Source organism: Procambarus clarkii, chromosome 51 (genome assembly GCF_040958095.1).
Source record: "Procambarus clarkii isolate CNS0578487 chromosome 51, FALCON_Pclarkii_2.0, whole genome shotgun sequence".
Classification (NCBI taxonomy): Eukaryota; Metazoa; Arthropoda; class Malacostraca; order Decapoda; family Cambaridae; genus Procambarus; species Procambarus clarkii.
In genome coordinates this window covers 8,265,499-8,290,966 of record NC_091200.1, presented here as the reverse complement: position 1 = coordinate 8,290,966, position 25,468 = coordinate 8,265,499, and the positions used below count along the sequence as shown (strand labels likewise).

Sequence of the window (25,468 nt, the reverse complement as noted above, 5' to 3'; positions counted from 1 at the left end):
TTACCATCTAAATAGATGATTAATTTCATTATTTTCTCCAAAGAGAATTTGCAGTGCTTATTAGCTGATAGTTTCCACTGTTGTTCTCATAATTTAGGATGTATTTGTAGTTACTTATTATGTAGAAGATTTCTACAATGTAATTGCCTTTCAGTACCACGGCGACGCCAACCGAGGTGCTAGGCTTCCCCACCGTCCCGTGCAACAATTTGCCCTATGCAACACGTCGTCGGTGGAGCGTGGCTACCAATTACACCTCACTAGATTTACAGCTAAGCTGTCCATTTTTTATCTGTAGCAATAACTCTGTAGTGATCTCTCAAAGAGATCAATTACACTAACCCATTGATTTACTGATGCTGTTCAACTTTTCAGTAGTATATTGAGGAGCATTTACCTCCAATTAATACTATATAATCAACCTTATTACTTACTTTTATTATAATCAACCTTATTACTTGGCACAGAAACGTTCTTGGGGGATCATACTGCACACTTAATCTCTTAAAACGTTACAACTGCCATGAGAAAATCAGTATTTTATTGTAAGAAGTGAAGCTTGATTTCTAGTTTGTTTATGTTTATTTTGTTTAGCTATTCTTAAAAGCTGGTAATACTTCAGATTGAATGCACCTGTGCACCATCATTGATTGCATTAGAAGGCTTAAACGAGTAAAATAACATTGAATTTGGAATAGGATATTGGGAAATTATTGACAAACTTTATTATTTCCAATCTTGTGAATACTATTTACATAAAGACTTAATAATAAAAGGATACATAGTAGAATACACTATTATAAGTGATAATATCACTATGGGTGGTGATACTCAACGGGTTGTAATGTCACTATGGGTGGTGATACTCAACGGGTTGTAATGTCACTATGGGTGGTGATACTCAACGGGTTGTAATATCACTATGGGTGGTGATACTCAACGGGTTGTAATGTCACTATGGGTGGTGATACTCAACGGGTTGTAATATCACTATGGGTGGTGATACTCAACGGGTTGTAATATCACTATGGGTGGTGATACTCAACGGGTTGTAATATCACTATGGGTGGTGATACTCAACGGGTTGTAATGTCACTATGGGTGGTGATACTCAACGGGTTGTAATATCACTATGGGTGGTGATACTCAACGGGTTGTAATATCACTGTGGGTGGTGATACTCAACGGGTTGTAATATCACTATGGGTGGTGATACTCAACGGGTTGTAATATCACTATGGGTGGTGATACTCAACGGGTTGTAATATCACTATGGGTGGTGACGGGCTGACACAAACACAAAATCTTCATGAATGCAGCCCTGGAGGTTAGAGGGTAGATCAGAGAATCAGAGAAAGGAGGAAAGATACAGTCACTGATGGAATATGCATTATGTAAGCTCCGCCTCTGTAAGCAATATGTTGAATTTAAACAACTGCTTACACTGAGTGAAGTAAAATAACAATATGAACTCTAGTGGTCCGAATTGCGGTTACCTCAGCTGCTCGGAACTTTGCCATGAAAGTTTAATAGGTTAACTTTTCTTCAGGCGAATCGGACACAGGGCGTTTGAAACAGATCGTGAGCCGTGGATCTAGAGAGGATGTTAAAAACCGTCTCTATCTGTTGAATTAGTGACGCCGCTTCATTCCACATGACCATGAATTGAACTCTTGCTTTTCAACTTCCAAAGTAGGCTTCACCTGCTTAGGAAAAGAGTATGTGGTAGATGTTGATATAGAGTCTATTAGGGGATACTTGTTGGACAGATATATGAATTCCGCAGTAGCTTCGTATATATCATCAGTTTGATCTACTTTTTTTTGGAAGATTAGAGACGGCTTGTACCACAAATGCTGCATATCGAGCAGCTGCATTCCATGCTGCCAAGAACACTGCACTAGTCTGCATTACGGCATCTGTTTCTTCTACTTGAATTGAAGGTATCATAGCGTCACCAAATTTAACCATAATGGCATGTAATTTATAACTTAGTTGCTTCTTTGGCGGGGCAACCTGTCCTCTTAAAAATAACGTCGCTTTTGGCCGTTTGCCCGTATGGCCGAAAGTGGACGTAATATGAAAATGAAAATAAATTTGGGATTTTGTTTTCAACAACAGTAAGTTAAGGGTCCTCAGATAGATTAGGTGGGCAGAAAATTCTAATAAAGTTTCAAAACGTTATGAAAAACGTTAATTAAAAGTTTCCTCTTCTAACCTTACCGAGTAAGCCGGACGACTCAAACAGAAAACGGGACGGTACGTCACTTTTGTGAGTCGATTTCATTTCAAATTACGTCCAAATTTGGTCATAGCGCGCATACGAGCGAAAAGTGACGTTATTTTTAAGAGGACGGGTTGTTCACTCTACCATGAAACAGTGGTAGCTCAACACTTCTGAGGTTGTCTGGAAACACTGATGCAGCAAAGGTGGAGAAGCTTCACCATAAGACACAATAACTTGTGCATGGTGATATTAACACGGTGAAGAAATTGCAGCATGGTGGGCAGCATTTATGGCCTAGAGATATGAGTGCTGTGAACTGGTTCCCATAATAATGTTTACATCAGGAGCTGCTGCAACAGCTGAAGCGGCAGAATTTCATACCTTCACGAATTCTGCTGTAGAATGTGCAACTTCAGGAGTGAATTAGGGAACGCCATCAACAATTGTTGGAACAGCAGAATATAGAGTAGTACCAGTAATCTGGTAGAGGTTGGTCTGGATGATACGCATTCGTGCAGCGGCTTTTCTCCAAGCTGCCATGAATTCTTCAGTGGCTCTCTTCACTTAGTAAGTAGCCTGTACCTGTTGTGGGTCACCGGAGGAAGCAGTGGCAACAACTGCATGTCTTAATAGCTGAAGCTTGTCGAGCAGCAGCTTCCCAGGAAGCCATAAATTTAGCAGTTGTTTTCTTGAGATCTTCAGTTTGATGGACAGGCTGTGGCAAAGAGTAAGCTGCTTGTTTGACAACAGTTGCACGTCGAGCGGCTTTGTTCCAAGCTGCCATAAATTGAGCAGTTGCCCGCTTTAGTTCTTCAGTTGCATCTACCTGCTTCGGAATTTCTATTGCATAGGTGCGAGAGGGCGCAGATCTTACCAAAGTTGTTTGGATTTGGGTTGCTCTTGCAGTTGCTTCATTCCATGCTGCCATGAAAGTAGCAGTAGCTCTCTGCACTTCTGGGGTAGCCTGGACAGGCTAGGAGGAGAAGTTGCATCGTAGGATACAGAAGCTGGTGCATGGTGATATGAAGAGTGTGAATAAGGTACTGCGTGATGGGTGGCCTTAAGTGATGAGAGCAGTGAACTGTCTCCCTTAATGATGATGTTTACATCAGAGGCTCCTACAGCATTCCACACTTTCATAAATTCTGCTGTGGCATGTGCAACTTCAGGAGTGAATAGGGGAACGCCATCAACACTTGTTGAAACAGCAGAATATGGAGTAGTACCAGTAATCTGGTAGAGGTTGGTCTGGATGATACGCATTCGTGCAGCGGCTTTTCTCCAAGCTGCCATGAATTCTTCAGTGGCTCTCTTGAATTCGTAAGTAGCCTCTACCTGTTGTGGGACACCGGAGGAAGCAGTGGCAGCAACTGCATGTCTAATAGCTGAAGCTCGTTGAGCAGCAGCTTCCCAGAAAACCAAGAATTGAGCAGTTGTTTTCTTAAGATCTTCAGTTTGTTGCAGAGGCTGTGGCAAAGAGTAAACTGCGTGTTTGACAACAGTTGCACGTCGAGCGGCTTTGTTCCAAGCTGCCATAAATTGAGCAGTTGCCCCCTTTACTTCGTCAATTGCTTCAACATGCTTAGGAAATTCAATTGTGTAGGTGCCAGAGGGCGCAGATCTTACCAGAATTGTTTGAATTTGAGATGCTCTTGCAGTTGCTTCATTCCATGCTGCCATGAAAGCAGCAGTAGCTCTCTGCACTTCTGGGGTAGGCTGGACAGGATGAGGCAGTGCAGATGGAGAAGCTGCATCGTAAGATACAGAAGCTGGTGCATGGTGATATGAAGGTTGTGAATAAGTTCCAGCATGGTGAGAGGCCTTGAGAGATGGACGCTGTGAACTGGCTCCCATAATGATATTTACATCAGAGGGTGCTGCAGCAGCAGCATTCCACACTCTCGTGAATTCTGCTGTGGCATGTGCAACTTCAGGAGTAAATTGGGGAACGCCATCAACAGTTGTTGGAACAGCAGAATATGGAATAGTACCAGTAATCTGGTAGAGGTTGGTCTGGATCGTAGGCACTCGTACAACAGCATTTCTCCAAGCTGCTATAAATTCTGTAGTGGCTTTCTTGACTTCGTAAGTAGCTTCTACCTGTTGTGGGTCACCGGAGGAAGCAGTGGCAGACACTGCATGTCTAATAGCTGAAGCTTGTTGAGCAGCAGCTTCCCAGGAAGCCATAAATTCAGCAGTTGTGTTTTTGAGATTTTCAGTCTGATGGACAGGCTGTGGCAAAGAGTAAGCTGCTTGTTGGACAACAGTTGCACGTCGAGCAGCTTTGTTCCAAGCTGCCAAAAATTCAGCAGTTGCCACCTTTACTTCTTCAATTGCTTCAACATGCTTAGGGATTTCAATTGTGTAGGTGCTAGAGGGCGCAGATCTTACCAGAATTGTTTGAATCTGAGTTGCTCTCGCAGCTGCTTCATTCCATGCTGCCATGAAAACAGCAGTAGCTCTCTGTACTTCAGGCGTAGGCTGGACAGGCTGAAGCAGTGCGGATGGAGAAGCTGCATCGTAAGATAGAGAAGCTGGTGCATAGTGATATGAAGGTTGTGAATAAGTTATTGCTTGGTGGGCGGCTTTGAGTGATGGACGCCATGAACTGTCTCCCATAATGATGTTTTTATCTGGGGCTGCAGCAGCAGCTGCAACGGCAGCATTCCATACCTTCATGAATTCTGCTGTGGCATGTGCAACTTCAGGAGTGAATTGGGGAACGCCATCAACACTTGTTGAAACAGCAGAATATGGAGTAGTACCAGTAATCTGGTAGAGGTTGGTCTGGATCGTAGGCACTCGGACAACGGCATTTCTCCAAGCTGCTATAAATTCTGTAGTGGCTTTCTTGACTTCGTTAGTAGCCTCTACCTGTTGTGGGTCACCGGAGGAAGCAGTGGCAGCAACTGCATGTCTAATAGCTGAAGCTTGTTGAGCAGCAGCTTCCCAGGAAGCCATAAATTCAGAAATTGTTTTCTTGAGATTTTCAGTTTGATGGACAGGCTGTGGCACAGAGTAAACTGCTTGTTGGACAACAGTTGCACGTCGAGCGGCTTTGTTCCAAGCTGCCATAAAGTGAGCGGTTGCCCCCTTTACTTCTTCAGCTGCTTCGACCTGCTTAGGAAATTCAATTGTGTAGGTGCCAGAGGGCGCAGATCTTACCAGAATTGTTTGAATTTGAGATGCTCTTGCAGTTGCTTCATTCCATGCTACCATGAAAGCAGCAGTAGCTCTCTGCACTTCTGGGGTAGGCTGGACAGGATGAGGCAGTGCAGATGGAGAAGTTGCATCGTAAGATACAGAAGCTGGTGCATGGTGATATGAAGGTTGTGAATAAGTTCCAGCATGGTGAGAGGCCTTGAGAGATGGACGCTGTGAACTGGCTCCCATAATGATATTTACATCAGAGGGTGCTGCAGCAGCAGCATTCCACACTCTCGTGAATTCTGCTGTGGCATGTGCAACTTCAGGAGTAAATTGGGGAACGCCATCAACAGTTGTTGGAACAGCAGAATATGGAGTAGTACCAGTAATCTGGTAGAGGTTGGTCTGGATCGTAGGCACTCGTACAACAGCATTTCTCCAAGCTGCTATAAATTCTGTAGTGGCTTTCTTGACTTCGTAAGTAGCCTTTACTTGTTGTCGGTCACCTGAGGAAGCAGTGGAGGTAACTGCATGTTTAATAGCTGAAGCTTGTCGAGCAGCAGCTTCCCAGGAAGCCATAAATTCAGCAGTTGTGTTTTTGAGATTTTCAGTCTGATGGACAGGCTGTGGCAAAGAGTAAGCTGCTTGTTGGACAACAGTTGCACGTCGAGCAGCTTTGTTCCAAGCTGCCAAAAATTCAGTAGTTGCCCCCTTTACTTCTTCAATTGCTTCAACATGCTTAGGGATTTCTATTGCGTAGGTGCCAGAGGGCGCAGATCTTACCAGAATTGTTTGAATCTGAGTTGCTCTCACAGCTGCTTCATTCCATGCTGCCATGAAAGCAGCAGTAGCTCTCTGTACTTCAGGCGTAGGCTGGACAGGCTGAAGCAGTGCGGATGGAGAAGCTGCATCGTAAGATAGAGAAGCTGGTGCATAGTGATATGAAGGTTGTGAATAAGTTCCAGCATGGTGAGAGGCCTTGAGAGATGGACGCTGTGAACTGGCTCCCATAATGATATTTACATCAGAGGGTGCTGCAGCAGCAGCATTCCACACTCTCGTGAATTCTGCTGTGGCATGTGCAACTTCAGGAGTAAATTGGGGAACGCCATCAACAGTTGTTGGAACAGCAGAATATGGAGTAGTACCAGTAATCTGGTAGAGGTTGGTCTGGATCGTAGGCACTCGTACAACGGCATTTCTCCAAGCTGCTATAAATTCTGTAGTGGCTTTCTTGACTTCGTAAGTAGCCTCTACCTGTTGTGGGTCACCGGAGGAAGCAGTGGAGGTAACTGCATGTCTAATAACTGAAGCGTGTCGAGCAGCAGCTTCCCAGGAAGCCATAAATTCAGCAGTTGTGTTTTTGAGATTTTCAGTCTGATGGACAGGCTGTGGCAAAGAGTAAGCTGCTTGTTGGACAACAGTTGCACGTCGAGCAGCTTTGTTCCAAGCTGCCAAAAATTCAGCAGTTGCCACCTTTACTTCTTCAATTGCTTCAACATGCTTAGGGATTTCAATTGTGTAGGTGCCAGAGGGCGCAGATCTTACCAGAATTGTTTGAATCTGAGTTGCTCTCGCAGCTGCTTCATTCCATGCTGCCATGAAAGCAGCAGTAGCTCTCTGTACTTCAGGCGTAGGCTGGACAGGCTGAAGCAGTGCGGATGGAGAAGCTGCATCGTAAGATAGAGAAGCTGGTGCATAGTGATATGAAGGTTGTGAATAAGTTATTGCTTGGTGGGCGGCTTTGAGTGATGGACGCCATGAACTGTCTCCCATAATGATGTTTTTATCTGGGGCTGCAGCAGCAGCTGCAACGGCAGCATTCCATACCTTCATGAATTCTGCTGTGGCATGTGCAACTTCAGGAGTGAATTGGGGAACGCCATCAACACTTGTTGAAACAGCAGAATATGGAGTAGTACCAGTAATCTGGTAGAGGTTGGTCTGGATCGTAGGCACTCGGACAACGGCATTTCTCCAAGCTGCTATAAATTCTGTAGTGGCTTTCTTGACTTCGTTAGTAGCCTCTACCTGTTGTGGGTCACCGGAGGAAGCAGTGGCAGCAACTGCATGTCTAATAGCTGAAGCTTGTTGAGCAGCAGCTTCCCAGGAAGCCATAAATTCAGCAATTGTTTTCTTGAGATTTTCAGTTTGATGGACAGGCTGTGGCACAGAGTAAACTGCTTGTTGGACAACAGTTGCACGTCGAGCGGCTTTGTTCCAAGCTGCCATAAAGTGAGCGGTTGCCCCCTTTACTTCTTCAGCTGCTTCGACCTGCTTAGGAAATTCAATTGTGTAGGTGCCAAAGGGCGCAGATCTTACCAGAATTGTTTGAATTTGAGATGCTCTTGCAGTTGCTTCATTCCATGCTACCATGAAAGCAGCAGTAGCTCTCTGCACTTCTGGGGTAGGCTGGACAGGATGAGGCAGTGCAGATGGAGAAGTTGCATCGTAAGATACAGAAGCTGGTGCATGGTGATATGAAGGTTTTGAATAAGTTCCAGCATGGTGAGAGGCCTTGAGAGATGGACGCTGTGAACTGGCTCCCATAATGATATTTACATCAGAGGGTGCTGCAGCAGCAGCATTCCACACTCTCGTGAATTCTGCTGTGGCATGTGCAACTTCAGGAGTAAATTGGGGAACGCCATCAACAGTTGTTGGAACAGCAGAATATGGAGTAGTACCAGTAATCTGGTAGAGGTTGGTCTGGATCGTAGGCACTCGTACAACAGCATTTCTCCAAGCTGCTATAAATTCTGTAGTGGCTTTCTTGACTTCGTAAGTAGCCTTTACTTGTTGTCGGTCACCTGAGGAAGCAGTGGAGGTAACTGCATGTTTAATAGCTGAAGCTTGTCGAGCAGCAGCTTCCCAGGAAGCCATAAATTCAGCAGTTGTGTTTTTGAGATTTTCAGTCTGATGGACAGGCTGTGGCAAAGAGTAAGCTGCTTGTTGGACAACAGTTGCACGTCGAGCAGCTTTGTTCCAAGCTGCCAAAAATTCAGTAGTTGCCCCCTTTACTTCTTCAATTGCTTCAACATGCTTAGGGATTTCTATTGCGTAGGTGCCAGAGGGCGCAGATCTTACCAGAATTGTTTGAATCTGAGTTGCTCTCACAGCTGCTTCATTCCATGCTGCCATGAAAGCAGCAGTAGCTCTCTGTACTTCAGGCGTAGGCTGGACAGGCTGAAACAGTGCGGATGGAGAAGCTGCATCGTAAGATACAGAAGCTGGTGCATAGTGATATGAAGGTTGTGAATAAGTTCCAGCATGGTGAGAGGCCTTGAGAGATGGACGCTGTGAACTGGCTCCCATAATGATATTTACATCAGAGGGTGCTGCAGCAGCAGCATTCCACACTCTCGTGAATTCTGCTGTGGCATGTGCAACTTCAGGAGTAAATTGGGGAACGCCATCAACAGTTATTGGAACAGCAGAATATGGAGTAGTACCAGTAATCTGGTAGAGGTTGGTCTGGATCGTAGGCACTCGTACAACGGCATTTCTCCAAGCTGCTATAAATTCTGTAGTGGCTTTCTTGACTTCGTAAGTAGCCTCTACCTGTTGTGGGTCACCGGAGGAAGCAGTGGAGGTAACTGCATGTCTAATAGCTGAAGCGTGTCGAGCAGCAGCTTCCCAGGAAGCCATAAATTCAGCAGTTGTGTTTTTGAGATTTTCAGTCTGATGGACAGGCTGTGGCAAAGAGTAAGCTGCTTGTTGGACAACAGTTGCACGTCGAGCAGCTTTGTTCCAAGCTGCCAAAAATTCAGCAGTTGCCACCTTTACTTCTTCAATTGCTTCAACATGCTTAGGGATTTTAATTGTGTAGGTGCCAGAGGGCGCAGATCTTACCAGAATTGTTTGAATCTGAGTTGCTCTCGCAGCTGCTTCATTCCATGCTGCCATGAAAGCAGCAGTAGCTCTCTGTACTTTAGGCGTAGGCTGGACAGGCTGAAGCAGTGCGGATGGAGAAGCTGCATCGTAAGATACAGAAGCTGGTGCATAGTGATATGAAGGTTGTGAATAAGTTATTGCTTGGTGGGCGGCTTTGAGTGATGGACGCCATGAACTGTCTCCAATAATGATGTTTTTATCTGGGGTTGCAGCAGCAGCTGCAACGGCAGCATTCCATACCTTCATGAATTCTGCTGTGGCATGTGCAACTTCAGGAGTGAATTGGGGAACGCCATCAACACTTGTTGAAACAGCAGAATATGGAGTAGTACCAGTAATCTGGTAGAGGTTGGTCTGGATCGTAGGCACTCGGACAACGGCATTTCTCCAAGCTGCTATAAATTCTGTAGTGGCTTTCTTGACTTCGTTAGTAGCCTCTACCTGTTGTGGGTCACCGGAGGAAGCAGTGGCAGCAACTGCATGTCTAATAGCTGAAGCTTGTTGAGCAGCAGCTTCCCAGGAAGCCATAAATTCAGCAATTGTTTTCTTGAGATTTTCAGTTTGATGGACAGGCTGTGGCAAAGAGTAAACTGCTTGTTGGACAACAGTTGCGCGTCGAGCGGCTTTGTTCCAAGCTGCCATAAAGTGAGCGGTTGCCCCCTTTACTTCTTCAGCTGCTTCGACCTGCTTAGGAAATTCAATTGTGTAGGTGCCAGAGGGCGCAGATCTTACCAGAAATGTTTGAATTTGAGATGCTCTTGCAGTTGCTTCATTCCATGCTGCCATGAAAGAAGCAGTAGCTCTCTGCACTTCTGGGGTAGGCTGGACAGGATGAGGCAGTGCAGATGGAGAAGCTGCATCGTAAGATACAGAAGCTGGTGCATGGTGATATGAAGGTTGTGAATAAGTTCCAGCATGGTGAGAGGCCTTGAGAGATGGACGCTGTGAACTGGCTCCCATAATGATATTTACATCAGAGGGTGCTGCAGCAGCTGCAGCAGCAGCATTCCACACTCTCGTGAATTCTTCTGTGGCATGTGCAACTTCAGGAGTAAATTGAGGAACGCCATCAACAGTTGTTGGAACAGCAGAATATGGAGTAGTACCAGTAATCTGGTAGAGGTTGGTCTGGATCGTAGGCACTCGTACAACGGCATTTCTCCAAGCTGCTATAAATTCTGTAGTGGCTTTCTTGACTTCGTAAGTAGCCTCTACCTGTTGTGGGTCACCAGAGGAAGCAGTGACAGCAACTGCATGTCTAATAGCTGAAGCTTGTTGAGCAGCAGCTTCCCATGAAGCCATAAATTCAGCAATTGTTTTCTTGAGATTTTCAGTTTGATGGACAGGCTGTGGCACAGAGTAAACTGCTTGTTGGACAACAGTTGCACGTCGAGCGGCTTTGTTCCAAGCTGCCATAAAGTGAGCGGTTGCCCCCTTTACTTCTTCAGCTGCTTCGACCTGCTTAGGAAATTCAATTGTGTAGGTGCCAGAGGGCGCAGATCTTACCAGAATTGTTTGAATTTGAGATGCTCTTGCAGTTGCTTCATTCCATGCTGCCATGAAAGCAGCAGTAGCTCTCTGCACTTCTGGGGTAGGCTGGACAGGATGAGGCAGTGCAGATGGAGAAGCTGCATCGTAAGATACAGAAGCTGGTGCATGGTGATATGAAGGTTGTGAATAAGTTCCAGCATGGTGAGAGGCCTTGAGAGATGGACGCTGTGAACTGGCTCCCATAATGATATTTACATCAGAGGGTGCTGCAGCAGCAGCATTCCACACTCTCGTGAATTCTGCTGTGGCATGTGCAACATCAGGATTAAATTGGGGAACGCCATCAACAGTTGTTGGAACAGCAGAATATGGAGTAGTACCAGTAATCTGGTAGAGGTTGGTCTGGATCGTAGGCACTCGTACAACAGCATTTCTCCAAGCTGCTATAAATTCTGTAGTGGCTTTCTTGACTTCGTAAGTAGCCTTTACTTGTTGTCGGTCACCTGAGGAAGCAGTGGAGGTAACTGCATGTTTAATAGCTGAAGCTTGTCGAGCAGCAGCTTCCCAGGAAGCCATAAATTCAGCAGTTGTGTTTTTGAGATTTTCAGTCTGATGGACAGGCTGTGGCAAAGAGTAAGCTGCTTGTTGGACAACAGTTGCACGTCGAGCAGCTTTGTTCCAAGCTGCCAAAAATTCAGTAGTTGCCCCCTTTACTTCTTCAATTGCTTCAACATGCTTAGGGATTTCTATTGCGTAGGTGCCAGAGGGCGCAGATCTTACCAGAATTGTTTGAATCTGAGTTGCTCTCACAGCTGCTTCATTCCATGCTGCCATGAAAGCAGCAGTAGCTTTCTGTACTTCAGGCGTAGGCTGGACAGGCTGAAGCAGTGCGGATGGAGAAGCTGCATCGTAAGATACAGAAGCTGGTGCATAGTGATATGAAGGTTGTGAATAAGTTCCAGCATGGTGAGAGGCCTTAAGAGATGGACGCTGTGAACTGGCTCCCATAATGATATTTACATCAGAGGGTGCTGCAGCAGCAGCATTCCACACTCTCGTGAATTCTGCTGTGGCATGTGCAACTTCAGGAGTAAATTGGGGAACGCCATCAACAGTTGTTGGAACAGCAGAATATGGAGTAGTACCAGTAATCTGGTAGAGGTTGGTCTGGATCGTAGGCACTCGTACAATGGCATTTCTCCAAGCTGCTATAAATTCTGTAGTGGCTTTCTTGACTTCGTAAGTAGCCTCTACCTGTTGTGGGTCACCGGAGGAAGCAGTGGAGGTAACTGCATGTCTAATAGCTGAAGCGTGTCGAGCAGCAGCTTCCCAGGAAGCCATAAATTCAGCAGTTGTGTTTTTGAGATTTTCAGTCTGATGGACAGGCTGTGGCAAAGAGTAAGCTGCTTGTTGGACAACAGTTGCACGTCGAGCAGCTTTGTTCCAAGCTGCCATAAAGTGAGCGGTTGCCCCCTTTACTTCTTCAGCTGCTTCGACCTGCTTAGGAAATTCAATTGTGTAGGTGCCAGAGGGCGCAGATCTTACCAGAATTGTTTGAATCTGAGTTGCTCTCGCAGCTGCTTCATTCCATGCTGCCATGAAAGCAGCAGTAGCTCTCTGTACTTCAGGCATAGGCTGGACAGGCTGAAGCAGTGCGGATGGAGAAGCTGCATCGTAAGATACAGAAGCTGGTGCATAGTGATATGAAGGTTGTGAATAAGTTATTGCTTGGTGGGCGGCTTTGAGTGATGGACGCCATGAACTGTCTCCCATAATGATGTTTTTATCTGGGGCTGCTGCAGCAGCTGCAACGGCAGCATTCCATACCTTCATGAATTCTGCTGTGGCATGTGCAACTTCAGGAGTGAATTGGGGAACGCCATCAACACTTGTTGAAACAGCAGAATATGGAGTAGTACCAGTAATCTGGTAGAGGTTGGTCTGGATCGTAGGCACTCGGAGAACGGCATTTATCCAAGCTGCTATGAATTCTGTAGTGGCTTTCTTGACTTCGTTAGTAGCCTCTACCTGTTGTGGGTCACCGGAGGAAGCAGTGGCAGCAACTGCATGTCTAATAGCTGAAGCTTGTTGAGCAGCAGCTTCCCAGGAAGCCATAAATTCAGCAATTGTTTTCTTGAGATTTTCAGTTTGATGGACTGGCTGTGGCACAGAGTAAACTGCTTGTTGGACAACAGTTGCACGTCGAGCGGCTTTGTTCCAAGCTGCCATAAAGTGAGCGGTTGCCCCCTTTACTTCTTCAGCTGCTTCGACCTGCTTAGGAAATTCAATTGTGTAGGTGCCAGAGGGCGCAGATCTTACCAGAATTGTTTGAATTTGAGATGCTCTTGCAGTTGCTTCATTCCATGCTACCATGAAAGCAGCAGTAGCTCTCTGCACTTCTGGGGTAGGCTGGACAGGATGAGGCAGTGCAGATGGAGAAGCTGCATCGTAAGATACAGAAGCTGGTGCATGGTGATATGAAGGTTGTGAATAAGTTCCAGCATGGTGAGAGGCCTTGAGAGATGGACGCTGTGAACTGGCTCCCATAATGATATTTACATCAGAGGGTGCTGCAGCAGCAGCATTCCACACTCTCGTGAATTCTGCTGTGGCATGTGCAACTTCAGGAGTAAATTGGGGAACACCATCAACAGTTGTTGGAACAGCAGAATATGGAGTAGTACCAGTAATCTGGTAGAGGTTGGTCTGGATCGTAGGCACTCGTACAACAGCATTTCTCCAAGCTGCTATAAATTCTGTAGTGGCTTTCTTGACTTCGTAAGTAGCCTTTACTTGTTGTCGGTCACCGGAGGAAGCAGTGGTGGTAACTACATGTCTAATAGCTGAAGCTTGTCGAGCAGCAGCTTCCCAGGAAGCCATAAATTCAGCAGTTGTGTTTTTGAGATTTTCAGTCTGATGGACAGGCTGTGGCAAAGAGTAAGCTGCTTGTTTGACAACAGTTGCACGTCGAGCAGCTTTGTTCCAAGCTGCCAAAAATTCAGTAGTTGCCCCCTTTACTTCTTCAATTGCTTCAACATGCTTAGGGATTTCAATTGTGTAGGTGCCAGAGGGCGCAGATCTTACCAGAATTGTTTGAATCTGAGTTGCTCTCACAGCTGCTTCATTCCATGCTGCCATGAAAGCAGCAGTAGCTCTCTGTACTTCAGGCGTAGGCTGGACAGGCTGAAGCAGTGCGGATGGAGAAGCTGCATCGTAAGATAGAGAAGCTGGTGCATAGTGATATGAAGGTTGTGAATAAGTTCCAGCATGGTGAGAGGCCTTGAGAGATGGACGCTGTGAACTGGCTCCCATAATGATATTTACATCAGAGGGTGCTGCAGCAGCAGCATTCCACACTCTCGTGAATTCTGCTGTGGCATGTGCAACTTCAGGAGTAAATTGGGGAACGCCATCAACAGTTGTTGGAACAGCAGAATATGGAGTAGTACCAGTAATCTGGTAGAGGTTGGTCTGGATCGTAGGCACTCGTACAACGGCATTTCTCCAAGCTGCTATAAATTCTGTAGTGGCTTTCTTGACTTCGTAAGTAGCCTCTACCTGTTGTAGGTCACCGGAGGAAGCAGTGGAGGTAACTGCATATCTAATAGCTGAAGCTTGTCGAGCAGCAGCTTCCCAGGAAGCCATAAATTCAGCAGTTGTGTTTTTGAGATTTTCAGTCTGATGGACAGGCTGTGGCAAAGAGTAAGCTGCTTGTTGGACAACAGTTGCACGTCGAGCAGCTTTGTTCCAAGCTGCCAAAAATTCAGCAGTTGCCCCCTTTACTTCTTCAATTGCTTCAACATGCTTAGGGATTTCAATTGTGTAGGTGCCAGAGGGCGCAGATCTTACCAGAATTGTTTGAATCTGAGTTGCTCTCGCAGCTGCTTCATTCCATGCTGCCATGAAAGCAGCAGTAGCTCTCTGTACTTCAGGCGTAGGCTGGACAGGCTGAAGCAGTGCGGATGGAGAAGCTGCATCGTAAGATACAGAAGCTGGTGCATAGTGATATGAAGGTTGTGAAAAAGTTCCAGCATGGTGAGAGGCCTTAAGAGATGGACGCTGTGAACTGGCTCCCATAATGATATTTACATCAGAGGGTGCTGCAGCAGCAGCATTCCACACTCTCGTGAATTCTGCTGTGGCATGTGCAACTTCAGGAGTAAATTGGGGAACACCATCAACAGTTGTTGGAACAGCAGAATATGGAGTAGTACCAGTAATCTGGTAGAGGTTGGTCTGGATCGTAGGCACTCGTACAACAGCATTTCTCCAAGCTGCTATAAATTCTGTAGTGGCTTTCTTGACTTCGTAAGTAGCCTTTACTTGTTGTCGGTCACCGGAGGAAGCAGTGGTGGTAACTACATGTCTAATAGCTGAAGCTTGTCGAGCAGCAGCTTCCCAGGAAGCCATAAATTCAGCAGTTGTGTTTTTGAGATTTTCAGTCTGATGGACAGGCTGTGGCAAAGAGTAAGCTGCTTGTTTGACAACAGTTGCACGTCGAGCAGCTTTGTTCCAAGCTGCCAAAAATTCAGTAGTTGCCCCCTTTACTTCTTCAATTGCTTCAACATGCTTAGGGATTTCAATTGTGTAGGTGCCAGAGGGCGCAGATCTTACCAGAATTGTTTGAATCTGAGTTGCTCTCACAGCTGCTTCATTCCATGCTGCCATGAAAGCAGCAGTAGCTCTCTGTACTTCAGGCGTAGGCTGGACAGGCTGAAGCAGTGCGGATGGAGAAGCTGCATCGTAAGATAGAGAAGCTGGTGCATAGTGATATGAAGGTTGTGAATAAGTTCCAGCATGGTGAGAGGCCTTGAGAGATGGACGCTGTGAACTGGCTCCCATAATGATATTTACATCAGAGGGTGCTGCAGCAGCAGCATTCCACACTCTCGTGAATTCTGCTGTGGCATGTGCAACTTCAGGAGTAAATTGGGGAACGCCATCAACAGTTGTTGGAACAGCAGAATATGGAGTAGTACCAGTAATCTGGTAGAGGTTGGTCTGGATCGTAGGCACTCGTACAACGGCATTTCTCCAAGCTGCTATAAATTCTGTAGTGGCTTTCTTGACTTCGTAAGTAGCCTCTACCTGTTGTAGGTCACCGGAGGAAGCAGTGGAGGTAACTGCATATCTAATAGCTGAAGCTTGTCGAGCAGCAGCTTCCCAGGAAGCCATAAATTCAGCAGTTGTGTTTTTGAGATTTTCAGTCTGATGGACAGGCTGTGGCAAAGAGTAAGCTGCTTGTTGGACAACAGTTGCACGTCGAGCAGCTTTGTTCCAAGCTGCCAAAAATTCAGCAGTTGCCCCCTTTACTTCTTCAATTGCTTCAACATGCTTAGGGATTTCAATTGTGTAGGTGCCAGAGGGCGCAGATCTTACCAGAATTGTTTGAATCTGAGTTGCTCTCGCAGCTGCTTCATTCCATGCTGCCATGAAAGCAGCAGTAGCTCTCTGTACTTCAGGCGTAGGCTGGACAGGCTGAAGCAGTGCGGATGGAGAAGCTGCATCGTAAGATACAGAAGCTGGTGCATAGTGATATGAAGGTTGTGAATAAGTTCCAGCATGGTGAGAGGCCTTAAGAGATGGACGCTGTGAACTGGCTCCCATAATGATATTTACATCAGAGGGTGCTGCAGCAGCAGCATTCCACACTCTCGTGAATTCTGCTGTGGCATGTGCAACTTCAGGAGTAAATTGGGGAACGCCATCAACAGTTGTTGGAACAGCAGAATATGGAGTAGTACCAGTAATCTGGTAGAGGTTGGTCTGGATCGTAGGCACTCGTACAACGGCATTTCTCCAAGCTGCTATAAATTCTGTAGTGGCTTTCTTGACTTCGTAAGTAGCCTCTACCTGTTGTAGGTCACCGGAGGAAGCAGTGGAGGTAATTGCATGTCTAATAGCTGAAGCGTGTCGAGCAGCAGCTTCCCAGGAAGCCATAAATTCAGCAGTTGTGTTTTTGAGATTTTCAGTCTGATGGACAGGCTGTGGCAAAGAGTAAGCTGCTTGTTGGACAACAGTTGCACGTCGAGCAGCTTTGTTCCAAGCTGCCAAAAATTCAGCAGTTGCCCCCTTTACTTCTTCAATTGCTTCAACATGCTTAGGGATTTCAATTGTGTAGGTGCCAGAGGGCGCAGATCTTACCAGAATTGTTTGAATCTGAGTTGCTCTCGCAGCTGCTTCATTCCATGCTGCCATGAAAGCAGCAGTAGCTCTCTGTACTTCAGGCGTAGGCTGGACAGGCTGAAGCAGTGCGGATGGAGAAGCTGCATCGTAAGATACAGAAGCTGGTGCATAGTGATATGAAGGTTGTGTATAAGTTATTGCTTGGTGGGCGGCTTTGAGTGATGGACGCCATGAACTGTCTCCCATAATGATGTTTTTATCTGGGGCTGCTGCAGCAGCTGCAACGGCAGCATTCCATACCTTCATGAATTCTGCTGTGGCATGTGCAACTTCAGGAGTGAATTGGGGAACGCCATCAACACTTGTTGAAACAGCAAAATATGGAGTAGTACCAGTAATCTGGTAGAGGTTGGTCTGGATCGTAGGCACTCGGACAACGGCATTTCTCCAAGCTGCTATAAATTCTGTAGTGGCTTTCTTGACTTCGTTAGTAGCCTCTACCTGTTGTGGGTCACCGGAGGAAGCAGTGGCAGCAACTGCATGTCTAATAGCTGAAGCTTGTTGAGCAGCAGCTTCCCAGGAAGCCATAAATTCAGCAATTGTTTTCTTGAGATTTTCAGTTTGATGGACAGGCTGTGGCAAAGAGTAAACTGCTTGTTGGACAACAGTTGCGCGTCGAGCGGCTTTGTTCCAAGCTGCCATAAAGTGAGCGGTTGCCCCCTTTACTTCTTCAGCTGCTTCGACCTGCTTAGGAAATTCAATTGTGTAGGTGCCAGAGGGCGCAGATCTTACCAGAATTGTTTGAATTTGAGATGCTCTTGCAGTTGCTTCATTCCATGCTACCATGAAAGCAGCAGTAGCTCTCTGCACTTCTGGGGTAGGCTGGACAGGATGAGGCAGTGCAGATGGAGAAGCTGCATCGTAAGATACAGAAGCTGGTGCATGGTGATATGAAGGTTGTGAATAAGTTCCAGCATGGTGAGAGGCCTTGAGAGATGGACGCTGTGAACTGGCTCCCATAATGATATTTACATCAGAGGGTGCTGCAGCAGCAGCATTCCACACTCTCGTGAATTCTGCTGTGGCATGTGCAACTTCAGGAGTAAATTGGGGAACACCATCAACAGTTGTTGGAACAGCAGAATATGGAGTAGTACCAGTAATCTGGTAGAGGTTGGTCTGGATCGTAGGCACTCGTACAACAGCATTTCTCCAAGCTGCTATAAATTCTGTAGTGGCTTTCTTGACTTCGTAAGTAGCCTTTACTTGTTGTCGGTCACCGGAGGAAGCAGTGGTGGTAACTACATGTCTAATAGCTGAAGCTTGTCGAGCAGCAGCTTCCCAGGAAGCCATAAATTCAGCAGTTGTGTTTTTGAGATTTTCAGTCTGATGGACAGGCTGTGGCAAAGAGTAAGCTGCTTGTTTGACAACAGTTGCACGTCGAGCAGCTTTGTTCCAAGCTGCCAAAAATTCAGTAGTTGCCCCCTTTACTTCTTCAATTGCTTCAACATGCTTAGGGATTTCAATTGTGTAGGTGCCAGAGGGCGCAGATCTTACCAGAATTGTTTGAATCTGAGTTGCTCTCACAGCTGCTTCATTCCATGCTGCCATGAAAGCAGCAGTAGCTCTCTGTACTTCAGGCGTAGGCTGGACAGGCTGAAGCAGTGCGGATGGAGAAGCTGCATCGTAAGATAGAGAAGCTGGTGCATAGTGATATGAAGGTTGTGAATAAGTTCCAGCATGGTGAGAGGCCTTGAGAGATGGACGCTGTGAACTGGCTCCCATAATGATATTTACATCAGAGGGTGCTGCAGCAGCAGCATTCCACACTCTCGTGAATTCTGCTGTGGCATGTGCAACTTCAGGAGTAAATTGGGGAACGCCATCAACAGTTGTTGGAACAGCAGAATATGGAGTAGTACCAGTAATCTGGTAGAGGTTGGTCTGGATCGTAGGCACTCGTACAACGGCATTTCTCCAAGCTGCTATAAATTCTGTAGTGGCTTTCTTGACTTCGTAAGTAGCCTCTACCTGTTGTAGGTCACCGGAGGAAGCAGTGGAGGTAACTGCATATCTAATAGCTGAAGCTTGTCGAGCAGCAGCTTCCCAGGAAGCCATAAATTCAGCAGTTGTGTTTTTGAGATTTTCAGTCTGATGGACAGGCTGTGGCAAAGAGTAAGCTGCTTGTTGGACAACAGTTGCACGTCGAGCAGCTTTGTTCCAAGCTGCCAAAAATTCAGCAGTTGCCCCCTTTACTTCTTCAATTGCTTCAACATGCTTAGGGATTTCAATTGTGTAGGTGCCAGAGGGCGCAGATCTTACCAGAATTGTTTGAATCTGAGTTGCTCTCGCAGCTGCTTCATTCCATGCTGCCATGAAAGCAGCAGTAGCTCTCTGTACTTCAGGCGTAGGCTGGACAGGCTGAAGCAGTGCGGATGGAGAAGCTGCATCGTAAGATACAGAAGCTGGTGCATAGTGATATGAAGGTTGTGAATAAGTTCCAGCATGGTGAGAGGCCTTAAGAGATGGACGCTGTGAACTGGCTCCCATAATGATATTTACATCAGAGGGTGCTGCAGCAGCAGCATTCCACACTCTCGTGAATTCTGCTGTGGCATGTGCAACTTCAGGAGTAAATTGGGGAACGCCATCAACAGTTGTTGGAACAGCAGAATATGGAGTAGTACCAGTAATCTGGTAGAGGTTGGTCTGGATCGTAGGCACTCGTACAACGGCATTTCTCCAAGCTGCTATAAATTCTGTAGTGGCTTTCTTGACTTCGTAAGTAGCCTCTACCTGTTGTAGGTCACCGGAGGAAGCAGTGGAGGTAATTGCATGTCTAATAGCTGAAGCGTGTCGAGCAGCAGCTTCCCAGGAAGCCATAAATTCAGCAGTTGTGTTTTTGAGATTTTCAGTCTGATGGACAGGCTGTGGCAAAGAGTAAGCTGCTTGTTGGACAACAGTTGCACGTCGAGCAGCTTTGTTCCAAGCTGCCAAAAATTCAGCAGTTGCCCCCTTTACTTCTTCAATTGCTTCAACATGCTTAGGGATTTCAATTGTGTAGGTGCCAGAGGGCGCAGATCTTACCAGAATTGTTTGAATCTGAGTTGCTCTCGCAGCTGCTTCATTCCATGCTGCCATGAAAGCAGCAGTAGCTCTCTGTACTTCAGGCGTAGGCTGGACAGGCTGAAGCAGTGCGGATGGAGAAGCTGCATCGTAAGATACAGAAGCTGGTGCATAGTGATATGAAGGTTGTGTATAAGTTATTGCTTGGTGGGCGGCTTTGAGTGATGGACGCCATGAACTGTCTCCCATAATGATGTTTTTATCTGGGGCTGCTGCAGCAGCTGCAACGGCAGCATTCCATACCTTCATGAATTCTGCTGTGGCATGTGCAACTTCAGGAGTGAATTGGGGAACGCCATCAACACTTGTTGAAACAGCAGAATATGGAGTAGTACCAGTAATCTGGTAGAGGTTGGTCTGGATCGTAGGCACTCGGACAACGGCATTTCTCCAAGCTGCTATAAATTCTGTAGTGGCTTTCTTGACTTCGTTCGTAGCCTCTACCTGTTGTGGGTCACCGGAGGAAGCAGTGGCAGCAACTGCATGTCTAATAGCTGAAGCTTGTTGAGCAGCAGCTTCCCAGGAAGCCATAAATTCAGCAATTGTTTTCTTGAGATTTTCAGTTTGATGGACAGGCTGTGGCAAAGAGTAAACTGCTTGTTGGACAACAGTTGCGCGTCGAGCGGCTTTGTTCCAAGCTGCCATAAAGTGAGCGGTTGCCCCCTTTACTTCTTCAGCTGCTTCGACCTGCTTAGGAAATTCAATTGTGTAGGTGCCAGAGGGCGCAGATCTTACCAGAATTGTTTCAATTTGAGATGCTCTTGCAGTTGCTTCATTCCATGCTACCATGAAAGCAGCAGTAGCTCTCTGCACTTCTGGGGTAGGCTGGACAGGATGAGGCAGTGCAGATGGAGAAGCTGCATCGTAGGATACAGAAGCTGGTGCATGGTGATATGAAGGTTGTGAATAAGTTCCAGCATGGTGAGAGGCCTTGAGAGATGGACGCTGGGAACTGGCTCCCATAATGATATTTACATCAGAGGGTGCTGCAGCAGCAGCATTCCACACTCTCGTGAATTCTGCTGTGGCATGTGCAACTTCAGGAGTAAATTGGGGAACGCCATCAACAGTTGTTGGAACAGCAGAATATGGAGTAGTACCAGTAATCTGGTAGAGGTTGGTCTGGATCGTAGGCACTCGGACAACGGCATTTCTCCAAGCTGCTATAAATTCTGTAGTGGCTTTCTTGACTTCGTTAGTAGCCTCTACCTGTTGTGGGTCACCGGAGGAAGCAGTGGCAGCAACTGCATGTCTAATAGCTGAAGCTTGTTGAGCAGCAGCTTCCCAGGAAGCCATAAATTCAGCAATTGTTTTCTTGAGATTTTCAGTTTGATGGACAGGCTGTGGCAAAGAGTAAACTGCTTGTTGGACAACAGTTGCGCGTCGAGCGGCTTTGTTCCAAGCTGCCATAAAGTGAGCGGTTGCCCCCTTTACTTCTTCAGCTGCTTCGACCTGCTTAGGAAATTCAATTGTGTAGGTGCCAGAGGGCGCAGATCTTACCAGAATTGTTTGAATTTGAGATGCTCTTGCAGTTGCTTCATTCCATGCTGCCATGAAAGCAGCAGTAGCTCTCTGCACTTCTGGGGTAGGCTGGACAGGATGAGGCAGTACAGATGGAGAAGCTGCATCGTAAGATACAGAAGCTGGTGCATGGTGATATGAAGGTTGTGAATAAGTTCCAGCATGGTGAGAGGCCTTGAGAGATGGACGCTGTGAACTGGCTCCCATAATGATATTTACATCAGAGGGTACTGCAGCAGCAGCATTCCACACTCTCGTGAATTCTGCTGTGGCATGTGCAACTTCAGGAGTAAATTGGGGAACGCCATCAACAGTTGTTGGAACAGCAGAATATGGAGTAGTACCAGTAATCTGGTAGAGGTTGGTCTGGATCGTAGGCACTCGTACAACGGCATTTCTCCAAGCTGCTATAAATTCTGTAGTGGCTTTCTTGACTTCGTAAGTAGCCTCTACCTGTTGTAGGTCACCGGAGGAAGCAGTGGAGGTAATTGCATGTCTAATAGCTGAAGCGTGTCGAGCAGCAGCTTCCCAGGAAGCCATAAATTCAGCAGTTGTGTTTTTGAGATTTTCAGTCTGATGGACAGGCTGTGGCAAAGAGTAAGCTGCTTGTTGGACAACAGTTGCACGTCGAGCAGCTTTGTTCCAAGCTGCCAAAAATTCAGCAGTTGCCCCCTTTACTTCTTCAATTGCTTCAACATGCTTAGGGATTTCAATTGTGTAGGTGCCAGAGGGCGCAGATCTTACCAGAAATGTTTGAATCTGTGTTGCTCTCGCAGCTGCTTCATTCCATGCTGCCATGAAAGCAGCAGTAGCTCTCTGTACTTCAGGCGTAGGCTGGACAGGCTGAAGCAGTGCGGATGGAGATGCTGCATCGTAAGATACAGAAGCTGGTGCATTGTGATATGAAGGTTGTATATAAGTTATTGCTTGGTGGGCGGCTTTGAGTGATGGATGCCATGAACTGTCTCCCATAATGATGTTTTTATCTGGGGCTGCTGCAGCAGCTGCAACGGCAGCATTCCATACCTTCATGAATTCTGCTGTGGCATGTGCAACTTCAGGAGTGAATTGGGGAACGCCATCAACACTTGTTGAAACAGCAGAATATGGAGTAGTACCAGTAATCTGGTAGAGGTTGGTCTGGATCGTAGGCACTCGGACAACGGCATTTCTCCAAGCTGCTATAAATTCTGTAGTGGCTTTCTTGACTTCGTTAGTAGCCTCTACCTGTTGTGGGTCACCGGAGGAAGCAGTGGCAGCAACTGCATGTCTAATAGCTGAAGCTTGTTGAGCAGCAGCTTCCCAGGAAGCCATAAATTCAGCAATTGTTTTCTTGAGATTTTCAGTTTGATGGAGAGGCTGTGGCAAAGAGTAAACTGCTTGTTGGACAACAGTTGCGCGTCGAGCGGCTTTGTTCCAAGCTGCCATAAAGTGAGCGGTTGCCCCCTTTACTTCTTCAGCTGCTTCTACCTGCTTAGGAAATTCAATTGTGTAGGTGCCAGAGGGCGCAGATCTTACCAGAATTGTTTCAATTTGAGATGCTCTTGCAGTTGCTTCATTCCATGCTACCATGAAAGCAGCAGTAGCTCTCTGCACTTCTGGGGTAGGCTGGACAGGATGAGGCAGTGCAGATGGAGAAGCTGCATCGTAGGATACAGAAGCTGGTGCATGGTGATATGAAGGTTGTGAATAAGTTCCAGCATGGTGAGAGGCCTTGAGAGATGGACGCTGTGAACTGGCTCCCATAATGATATTTACATCAGAGGGTGCTGCAGCAGCAGCATTCCACACTCTCGTGAATTCTGCTGTGGCATGTGCAACTTCAGGAGTAAATTGGGGAACGCCATCAACAGTTGTTGGAACAGCAGAATATGGAGTAGTACCAGTAATCTGGTAGAGGTTGGTCTGGATCGTAGGCACTCGTACAACGGCATTTCTCCAAGCTGCTATAAATTCTGTAGTGGCTTTCTTGACTTCGTTAGTAGCCTCTACCTGTTGTGGGTCACCGGAGGAAGCAGTGGCAGCAACTGCATGTCTAATAGCTGAAGCTTGTTGAGCAGCAGCTTCCCAGGAAGCCATAAATTCAGCAATTGTTTTCTTGAGATTTTCAGTTTGATGGACAGGCTGTGGCAAAGAGTAAACTGCTTGTTGGACAACAGTTGCGCGTCGAGCAGGCTTTGTTCCAAGCTGCCATAAAGTGAGCGGTTGCCCCCTTTACTTCTTCAGCTGCTTCGACCTGCTTAGGAAATTCAATTGTGTAGGTGCCAGAGGGCGCAGATCTTACCAGAATTGTTTGAATTTGAGATGCTCTTGCAGTTGCTTCATTCCATGCTGCCATGAAAGCAGCAGTAGCTCTCTGCACTTCTGGGGTAGGCTGGACAGGATGAGGCAGTACAGATGGAGAAGCTGCATCGTAAGATACAGAAGCTGGTGCATAGGTGATATGAAGGTTGTGAATAAGTTCCAGCATGGTGAGAGGCCTTGAGAGATGGACGCTGTGAACTGGCTCCCATAATGATATTTACATCAGAGGGTGCTGCAGCAGCAGCATTCCACACTCTCGTGAATTCTGCTGTGGCATGTGCAACTTCAGGAGTAAATTGGGGAACGCCATCAACAGTTGTTGGAACAGCAGAATATGGAGTAGTACCAGTAATCTGGTAGAGGTTGGTCTGGATCGTAGGCACTCGTACAACGGCATTTCTCCAAGCTGCTATAAATTCTGTAGTGGCTTTCTTGACTTCGTAAGTAGCCTCTACCTGTTGTAGGTCACCGGAGGAAGCAGTGGAGGTAACTGCATATCTAATAGCTGAAGCTTGTCGAGCAGCAGCTTCCCAGGAAGCCATAAATTCAGCAGTTGTGTTTTTGAGATTTTCAGTCTGATGGACAGGCTGTGGCAAAGAGTAAGCTGCTTGTTGGACAACAGTTGCACGTCGAGCAGCTTTGTTCCAAGCTGCCAAAAATTCAGCAGTTGCCCCCTTTACTTCTTCAATTGCTTCAACATGCTTAGGGATTTCAATTGTGTAGGTGCCAGAGGGCGCAGATCTTACCAGAATTGTTTGAATCTGATGTTGCTCTCGCAGCTGCTTCATTCCATGCTGCCATGAAAGCAGCAGTAGCTCTCTGTACTTCAGGCGTAGGCTGGACAGGCTGAAGCAGTGCGGATGGAGAATGCTGCATCGTAAGATACAGAAGCTGGTGCATAGTGATATGAAGGTTGTGATATAAGTTCATGCATGGTGAGAGGCCTTAAGAGATGGACGCTGTGAACTGGCTCCCATAATGATATTTTACATCAGAGGGCTGCTGCAGCAGCTGCACGCAGCATTCCACACTCTCGTGAATTCTGCTGTGGCATGTGCAACTTCAGGAGTAATATGGGGAACGCCATCAACAGTTGTTGGAACAGCAGAATATGGAGTAGTACCAGTAATCTGGTAGAGGTTGGTCTGGATCGTAGGCACTCGTACAACAGCATTTCTCCAAGCTGCTATAAATTCTGTAGTGGCTTTCTTGACTTCGTAAGTAGCCTCTACCTGTTGTAGCGTCACCGGAGGAAGCAGTGGCAGGTAACTGCATGTCTAATAGCTGAAGCGTGTCGAGCAGCAGCTTCCCAGGAAGCCATAAATTCAGCAGTTGTGTTTCTTGAGATTTTCAGTCTGATGGACAGGCTGTGGCAAAGAGTAAAGCTGCTTGTTGGACAACAGTTGCACGTCGAGCAGCTTTGTTCCAAGCTGCCATAAATTGAGCAGGTTGCCCCCTTTACTTCTTCAGCTGCTTCGACCATGCTTAGGAATTTCAATTGTGTAGGTGCCAGAGGGCGCAGATCTTACCAGAATTGTTTGAATCTGAGATGCTCTCGCAGCTGCTTCATTCCATGCTGCCATGAAAGCAGCAGTAGCTCTCTGTACTTCTAGGCGTAGGCTGGACAGGATG

General features: G+C 46.7%; 1 protein-coding gene and 1 pseudogene across 1 annotated transcript; both read right to left on the bottom strand.

Moving 5' to 3' along the window:
- Positions 1 to 709: 709 nt before the first annotated feature.
- On the bottom strand, positions 710 to 1,971 carry LOC138351889 (uncharacterized; annotated as a pseudogene).
- On the bottom strand, positions 710 to 25,419 carry LOC123774512 (uncharacterized). The gene is given in 6 exon segments (XM_069304145.1): positions 710 to 23,704; positions 23,706 to 23,975; positions 23,977 to 24,597; positions 24,599 to 24,727; positions 24,868 to 25,068; positions 25,366 to 25,419. Coding segments are annotated over 6 exon segments (21,882 nt in total). The 3' UTR covers positions 710 to 3,097.
- Positions 25,420 to 25,468: the final 49 nt, after the last annotated feature.